Below are 8681 nucleotides of genomic sequence, written 5' to 3'. Positions count from 1 at the left end.
GTGACAACGTCGTGACAAAACAGACCAATTCTCGCGTATATTTTGATTGATAAACAACAACAAGAAAAATTAGCTTGGGGGGTGATGTTTGATGGTAGCTTTTAAGAGTGAACTGCTCGCGCGATGGCAAATCGCAGCGAGCGATTTGCACTTTTTTTTTGGCGCGGCATTATCGACATTTCTCTACTGCAAGTTTGTAGTTGCTCAATATTAAAGTTTCATAAAATATGCCCCGTCGGACTCGAAGACGTCAGCACGGCGGCGCTGCGTGTCTCCAAAGTGGCGTTTGACAGCGCTACTCCGCGTAGAACGATAATGAATACTCGCGCGCCGAGTTCGCTAAGAATCGCCGAAGACTGCTTGTTCGCGTAGACGACGTGGCCGTTTCGCTGCCCTCGACTCCGCGGCGATTAAGGCGGCACCGCGCGAGAAACGCGCGGACGGAGGACTCTTCCTTCAAAGGGAGTGCGAATATTTTACTTTATTGCGAGAATAAATAGAGATGATTTGCACAGAGGGTCAATCTGACGACGGTGACGGCGGAATGCGATTGTCGCGCACTGAAGCTGTCCTCCCTTTCGCCCACACACAGCGCGTGGACGTCCGTTTGCGCACTTTATCGGCGCGATCGGCCGATCGCTCTTCGGCCAATGCCAAAGGACGATAAAGGAATATAATGGAGATTTATCCACTCTCAGTATATATCCGCGGCTCTTTCGCTGCGATTGTATCAGCTTGTTGTTGGTTTACGTCGCCGGTAACAGCCGAAGGCAGGGGCCACACGGGGGCTTGTATGTATGAGAGGGGAGGGGGGTGCGCGATCTCCGTTGCGTGCTTCCGCAGGACACGACTCGCCTGCCGTTGCGTGTCGCGGCGAGTGCTCCTATTTGAGAACACTTTCTAGGCTAGAAACTTGGAACTAAGTAGGATACCCGGCGGCTAGGAATTGGCTACGACAGGCGGCGGCGCGGCGGGGGAGGCGGCGTAACTTTAAAGTGACGGCATGGAATAATAGAGGAAAATCCGACAGCGCTTATTGTCGCTCAGATGGACGCAAGAAACAGTCGGAGCTTAAAGGGCCGCTATACTCAATAACGTCGGTTAATGCGCTTACGTTGGAGTCGTGCGCGTATACGCCGGACGACAAACGTCGTGGATACTCCTCGACGATGACTTCCGAAGATGATTCCCCCGAAGGAGAAGAGGAATTTCTTCGAGATACTCCGAGTTGAAACGGCACCAAGGGGGTAATTAATCGCCCCGCGATTCGAAGTATAACGTACGGAGCGGGTGGCGAGTGCCGGCGAATAAATCGCTGATTGCACGCGATATTCATCGCCATATCATCGGCCAACCGCCGCGACCCGCGATTACTCGAGGATACCTCGAGCATGTGAAATCATCGCGCTCAACGCGCGCGAACGCGCTCGGGGATAAATTCCATCTGTGGATTAACCTTGCAGGGGAACGCCGTAACGGCGCAACGTCTTGGAGACGGTATATCAAGGAAATCAGCGGAAAGAGAATTTTCCAGGGTGAGACAATATATTTTTCGAAAGCGAATGCGCGAAGGAGAACATCAACGACGTGTATCCGATGTCATTAGAGTACAGTAAGAGGGGAAAATTCCAGCTGATAAATTCCAGCCGTCTCTGGCAAGAAACCTGACGAAAGTGTGTACACTTCGTGTAAAGTAGCAGGATAAGTAGGTTTCAAGCAGGCCGCTGTGGGAGAAAAAAAAAGAAAGAAGATTACATGGCAGACAAATCTCTGAAAGAGAGCAAAGGCACCGCGCGCGAGCGGCCGATGGCGCCGCATCGATTATTTCGAGCAGTTTTCCGAGGGCAAACGAGACTGTCCCAAGGTCCTCGAGCGTACCCGATGACTTCCGTCTGTATTCCGCCGTTTGAGCTTCACTGGTGGTGGTCGTCTTCAGGTGGAAAGACACGCGCCGGAAATAAAACTCGCGCCTCCGCTTCCGGCGATTCCGATTTTCAAGTCCGGCAATTCGTCTCGTCGTCGCTTGACCGGACGAGAGAAGCGACGAGAGTCACCTCTGTCTGTGCGCCTGCCGGCTACCCGCCGCCGCCGGATACCCGGTGTCCAGCCGGCCACCGGGACGTGTCTCTTCTCCGCAGCGTGATCCTTGAGAAGGAGCAGGCGATGCTGACTGGCGAAGACAGGCGCGCGTACGCCGCGCCGGCGACGGCTGGAATCCGGGTGACACCCGTTATACGTACATTCGTAACGTGGAGTTGTAGAGTCGACTCTCCGATATCGAGCGGGAGGCCCGGCGAGGGGTGCTCGCACGTGCGCAGGCTCCCACCTCCACGACCTACCACCTCCATGGTAGATACTACGCAAGGGAGGTACGCGCGGGTGTCGCGGCGAGTGGAAGAGAGAAGAATTCAGGGCGACGGGTCGTCGCGAAGCGAGAAGGACGACGGTCCGGGGGGGCACGCGATTTCGGCGGGGTTGGGGTTGGGTGGGCCGCTACGGCGGGGGTCGTGGCGCAAAAGAGAGGAACGCGGGGTGACGGCTAACGAGAAGCGAGGAAACGGAAAGCTCCCGCACACACGGGAGAGGAGGACGGAGAGGATGTCGTGAACAGAGGTGGACGATGTCGGGATGAAAGAGAGGGAAAAGGACGAGGGTAAACGAGAGGAGAGGAGAGGAATATAGGGTGGAGAACGCCGAGCGACGAATGGAGAGAGATGGATGGAGAGGGTGAGAGAGGAAGGGAAGGAGAGAAGAAAACGGAAAAGAGGAAGGAAGAAAGTAGAGGAGAGCGGTCTCGTTCTCTCTCTCTCTCTCTCTCTCTCTCTCTCTCTCTCTCTCTCTCTCTCTCTGTTCGCGGCATACTAGATGCCGGTGGTGGAACAGAGAAAGAGAGAGAGAGAGAGAGAGAGAGAGAGAGAGAGAGAGAGAGAGAGAGACGCAGGAGGTACCTGCTGGGAAAAGAAGACAGAGAGTCGTCGGCGATCGCTAGGTGCAACGAGGACAGACTCGGGGTGCCTCAAGATCGACGATAGACGGAAGAGATACGAGTGGAAGAGAGAAAGAGAAAGAGGTATCTCTTTATATCGCAAAGAGGATCGAAAGGGGAGTCGTCGGCGACCGAGATGGAGCATGGAAGACCACTGAAAGAGCAAGAGAGAGAGACAGAGAGAGAGAGAGAGAGAGAGAGAGAGAGGGGGAGAGAGAGGGAGAGAGAGTGAGAAAGAGAGAGATCACGGCGGAGGAAAGAAGAGACTAAAGGAGTGAAACACGGTGGGAGAAAGAGATAGAAGGAGGGAGTCGGTGCAACGTCGGCGGCAAGAGAGGGGGAGAGAGTGAAAAGCGAGAGAGAGGAACGGAACGGAACAGGGTTGTTCCAGTGTGCAGCGGGCGGGCATCGCGGCGGGGGCGCCGTTCTGCTGCTCCTGTATATCCATTCAGGGTTATATGCACCATCCACCGCATCCTAGCGACCACGACGGCGACGGCGACGACGACGACGACGGCGACGGCGACGACGACGACGACGACGGCGACGACGACGGCGACGACGACGACGACGACGGCGACGGCGACGACGACGGCGACGGCGACCACGACGACGACAACGATAACCACGACGACGATAGCCATCACCATCAACATCATCACGACGAAAACGACAAGCACGGCACCCACGACGTACACGACGATCACGACGACGAAGAAGACAAATACGAGCGCGCTGCCAGGAAGCAGGAGGATATTGGTCGCTTCAGATACCCGAGCCTGTTCGTAGTAGCGGCAACATCAATGTTGTTAGTAGTAATCGTAGTAACCGTAATATAATACGCGCCGCGGACTAATACTCTCGGTCCGTAACGTCGGTGAACAAAGTCCCAGTGAAAAAAGTTGTTCGGAACGCGCGCGACGTGGAGGGCAAGACGCAGTGCGGGCCAAAGGAAAGAGGGAAAATAGCCGGAGGAGGATACGTAGTAATACCGCGGTCAGGCAGGTAGGTCCATCTCCAGAGGGAGACATCGGCAAAGGAGCCGCTCCTCATCGCTCCAGCATGACCCAGCCTTAGTACGGCTCTCCTGTCGTACACCCTCCGCGGCGCGGCACGATACGACACGTAGAAGAAGGTGGTGGAAGAGTCGGAGGTGGTGCTGGCGCAGGAGGAAGAAAAGGAGGGGGAGGTGGGGGCCAGGGAGAGGGTGGAGGACGCCGAGGAGGACGGAGAAGAAGAAGAAGGAGGCGAAGGAGAAGGAGGAGGAGGACGGAGGCCTGGCTAACGACGGCGAACGTCCTCGAGGGTGCGAACCAACAGCAGCACCACCGCCGACGACGACGATGATCGCGACGGGCGGCGATCGACGTACGTGTTGGAGACGGAGGCGCCGATTGGCGGTGGTGGCTGTGTTCTCGACGGTTTTGGCGTTCGCGATGGGTCCCTCGTCGTCCTGGGGCCACAGACCGGCGCCGAGCAACCCGATTATACTTCACACCACCAGCACGCTGCTGCCGGTCGTGGTGCGGCTGGACAACAACGGTGTGCCTGTGTATGATCGTAATAACAGCATCGGCAGCGGCAGCAACAACAACAACAACAACAACAACAACAACAACAACGGCGGATTGAACGCCGCGAGTCACGATGGTCACAATAGGACTAATGATAACGCCACGGACGTGAAGAGGCCGCTCTTCCCCGACGATCTGTTCACCACTGACCAACGGCGCCGTGGCGCCGTGATACTCCACATACTCGGCGTAGTGTACATGTTCGTCGCGCTAGCGATCGTCTGCGACGAGTTCTTCGTGCCGTCGTTGGACGTGATCATCGAGAAATTCGAGATCGCCGACGATGTGGCCGGTGCCACCTTCATGGCGGCCGGTGGATCGGCGCCCGAACTCTTCACATCGATCATAGGCGTGTTCGTGTCGTTCGATGACGTCGGTATCGGCACTATCGTCGGTTCCGCCGTCTTCAACATCCTCTTCGTCATCGGCATGTGCGCTATATTCTCGCGTACGGTACTGTCACTCACATGGTGGCCTCTGTTCCGCGACTGCACCTTCTACAGCGTCAGTCTGCTCACCCTGATCTACTTCTTCCGCGACAGTCACATACACTGGTACGAGGCGCTCGTGCTGTTTGGATTCTACTTGGGATATGTAAGCTTTATGAAGTGGAACCAGCAGACGGAGAGGTTCGTCAAGAGAATAATCTACAGAAACAGAGTGACCCGGGTGAGGTCTACCGATCAGCTGATGCCCTCGGTATGTACGGAATGTATACGCGCGAGACAGCGTATACCGCGCGAACTAGGAAAATGTCTGACCCTGTCTCTGTCTACTTTTACACCGATCGACTAGTCTGTCTTGTTGTACGATTTCCCTCTCACTCTCACGGCTCCGGCATCGTATCGTGTCTCTTTCCATCCATCACTCACATAGATACGCGCGATTGTTATACCGCTGTCCTTCCATCTCTGTCTTTCCCTACTAAACCCTTCTATACCTTTCTCTATATCTTTTGCTTCGTCTTCTCTCTCTCTCTCTCTCTCTCTCTCTCTCTCTCTCTCTCTCTCTCTCTCTCTCTCTCTCTCTCTCTCTCTCTCTCTCCCTCTCTCTCTCTTCCTTCATTCTCTTCCGCCTCTTTACACGCGCGTACTTACACATCGTGTCTCCTCTCTTTCTCTCTCACTCACTCTCTTCCTCTGCCTCTCTCCCTTCACCCCTTACACTACTACTACCGTGACTTTATATTTCATGGAGGAGCATAGCGTCTCGCGTGACTTCACCTACTCGCACGACTGCTCGTGGGCGGTGTTTTGTCTCGTGGACGGACATTGCCACGTTCACTTTTTTTCTTGCCCGCGGTTTTTGCATTTTGCGTTTCGCGGCGAGATCAACGGGCGAACCTTGAGCAGACGGCGTGGTCAAGAGTCGCGACCTTGACCAATTCACGGAACTTTCATGACGAACGGATGTCCAGGCTGCGCCTGATTTAGCGCCGATAGGGAGTTGCTCCCCTGCAAGTTTCATCTCACGATTAATACGTCACGTCACGTCGGCAGATCGAGAGTAGATTTGAGTAGATTCCGCCAGATTCGGAATTTACGAACAATACCGCTGAAACTTGAATCACGGAGGAGCAGTTTTAGCGACGCTATTTCAGCCGCGCGATTCAATCGCGATGAATACTTTTACATCAAACTGCTGTGTGTGATACTTCACTTGTGACGAGTGGCGCACGGTTATCGAGCGTCTTTGTGAATTTTTGTTCGACTCTCTCGCCGCGAACGGGATTGCTGGTTCCTTAGTGCCGCTCGAACGGCATCAGTCATAGTTGAGGAAACGCAGGATTGACCCGCCTACTTCATACGTCATGTAAGCCAAGAAAGAGATATCGGCGGATACATCGATTCCCTCACGACGGCGTCGTCTCTCTGCGAGACCACGAGATACTTCTCTTCTTTTCCATTATTATTCGTAATTACAAACGCAGTCCCCCACCCTCCGTGTCCATTCTTCACTCTCGCAATTTTCGCGATTCAATGCCACGTACGACGGCGGACGGGCAGAGACTAGATTAAGTCCGTCTCTCTGGCTCAAAGCGTAACCTATCATCGCACCATCGCAAGAAAGATAAAAAAGCTTCGACAAAAGAGAAAGCGACAGATCGAGAAACACAAGGCCTTACCCGCGACACATTGATTTATTACGGCGCGCGGATCGACAATCGGAAACAATGGACGCCATTCGCCGTCGTTTTCGCATACGTGTGGTGCGCTAACGAGGCGTAGGAAGTCGTCGGGCTAGATTCGGCTAGTGTTCGCGGGGCGTGAATTCAGTGCGTTGTCTAGTGTTTATTCTGATAATGGAGTCTCGCACACAGAGCGGCAGGACGGATTCATAAGCGGAGGAAGCCTCGCACTCAAGGTCGTCAGAGACGTCACAGGTACCGAGCTCCTCCACGTTGGAGTTTCTTTGACCTGTCGCGGAAGAGAGTGCCTTACCGCGCTGCACAAAGCCGGGACGATACGTCCCTGGACTTTAACGCAACCGCGGAAACTTTACATTATGGGGGAGATCCAGCTGTTTAGACAACATTCAGCGTGTTACGCGCAAAATAACTCGCGTAGTGGACGTCAACGGGCAACGCGCTGCGAGTTTTGTCGCGCGTCTCTCAGCCGCAAATGAAGTTGTCGGCGTCGAGCGCGGGTGCGACCTTTTTTCCTCGTCTGCGTTTCGTCTCGCAAGGTTATCGGTCGAGGCGAGAGCGAAAGAGAGAAAGAAAGAGAGTCGAACACCACAGTATGCACTTAATCTGCAATTCCAGTCAATCGGCGCACAGTGCGTCTTCGAGACGTTGGTATTTCGCGCTGGCAAAACCGAACGATGTAGGATCTTTCGAGTGAACGCACTTCGTGGGTGGAGTGCGTTTTTGTGCCGATCGATTTCAAAGCTCGTATTGGGAAGAGGCGATATACGTACGTGTATGTGTGTGTGTGTGTGTGCGCGCGCCCAGTGAAGGAGAAATTGGTTATGTGTGGGAAAGGCATACTTGACCGTAATCATTGTCTCGGTAAGAGGGTGGTCTTCGGCATAATGCTCGGGGGAAGAATCTTATTTCCTCGCAATATGTCGAAGAATATTTTGCAAGCTCAAAACGCGTGACATGTCTCTGGGGAGGTCGAACTCGCGCCGTGTACAAAATCAACGATGCGAATTCGCGGATCACCCGATGAGAACCGATGAGAATTTAAGCCATGCTTGTTTCAAAATACGCCGCTCACGCAACCGTGAGAATTCTAACCGATTTCCCGAATCGGGAAATGTTGCTTCTACTACGATTAAGCTTGCGGATTCCGTCGAGTTTAAAGTGCTAGCAAAGTATCTCTCGCGGTGTAAAACTGCACCAACTTGTTGTCCCTTGACGCTAAACATTACTGCTTACCGCTGTTTATCGTTTATTGAGACTCCAAGGACGGCGGCTTGTTTAGAAATCATTTAACACATTCGGTTACCTCAATAATCTACCTGCCTTTGATGTTGATTCTTGATTCGAACATGAATATCAATTGTGCAACTTGCTCAACCGCAAATAGAATATGTGCGATGAGCAAATATCGAAGAGTGAATGAACAAAGCGGTCAACTTTCTCCTTCCAGAATCTTTTTATTGCCATTTTCTATTAGCGTTAGAAACTCCGATAGGACTCGAAGATCGAAAAAGGTACAAAACAAAGTTGTGATTCCCGTCGCCGGTCGTCGTTGCGTCCGGCGTCCTGCGCGCCATCCTGGAGCCAAGCATTCAATGGTCCTACGCATAAAATAACGAGTCAAATGGGTTGTTAATGACGATTGACGCCTGCATTGTGACCATTCGAACCATTTGACAATTTGACCGTCTTGCGCGTTCGGGATACTTCGAAAGCCGTTGATGTCGTGATATTTCCGGCGTCGAATGTGCTCGTCATTGATTGGCGGGCGACATAAGAGCTCGCGATTGGTGGGACGTAATATTATCTCTCTCGCGAAGGTATTCGTTGTTTTGAGGTACTCGTGTTCGTCTCGCTTACGAGTCCTTCCTGTGTACGAACGGTTACATCTCGAGCCGACGAGCAACGCCCGTAACACGACGCGGTGCGGTTTTCCGCAGTGCCCTTCGGCTGGTCGAAATATATTCCGCCGGCT

The 8681-nt window shown here is 53.5% G+C and overlaps 1 protein-coding gene across 6 annotated transcripts in view; it reads left to right on the top strand.

Annotated features, from left to right (window-relative positions):
- The first annotated feature begins 4208 nt into the window (after positions 1-4208).
- The window catches only part of Nckx30C (solute carrier family 24 member Nckx30C), a 63176-nt gene continuing 58703 nt past the window's right edge, over positions 4209-8681 (top strand). For 3 of the 6 annotated variants that reach the window (XM_025304493.1, XM_025304492.1, XM_019841428.2), the window contains exon 1: positions 4209-5259. In XM_025304493.1, coding sequence (XP_025160278.1) covers positions 4330-5259 — 930 coding nt within the window. In that variant the 5' untranslated portion in view covers positions 4209-4329. The remainder of the gene's footprint in view (positions 5260-8681) is intronic. The other 3 variants (XM_019841427.2, XM_011141151.3, XM_019841426.2) reach the window with 1 other exon arrangement.

The sequence above is a fragment of the Harpegnathos saltator genome, unplaced genomic scaffold, assembly GCF_003227715.2.
Source record: "Harpegnathos saltator strain DR-91 unplaced genomic scaffold, Hsal_v8.6 scaffold612, whole genome shotgun sequence".
NCBI lineage: Eukaryota > Metazoa > Arthropoda > Insecta > Hymenoptera > Formicidae > Harpegnathos > Harpegnathos saltator.
The sequence above is the reverse complement of the archived record's forward strand: the minus strand, read 5'-3'. Positions and strand labels throughout refer to the sequence as shown.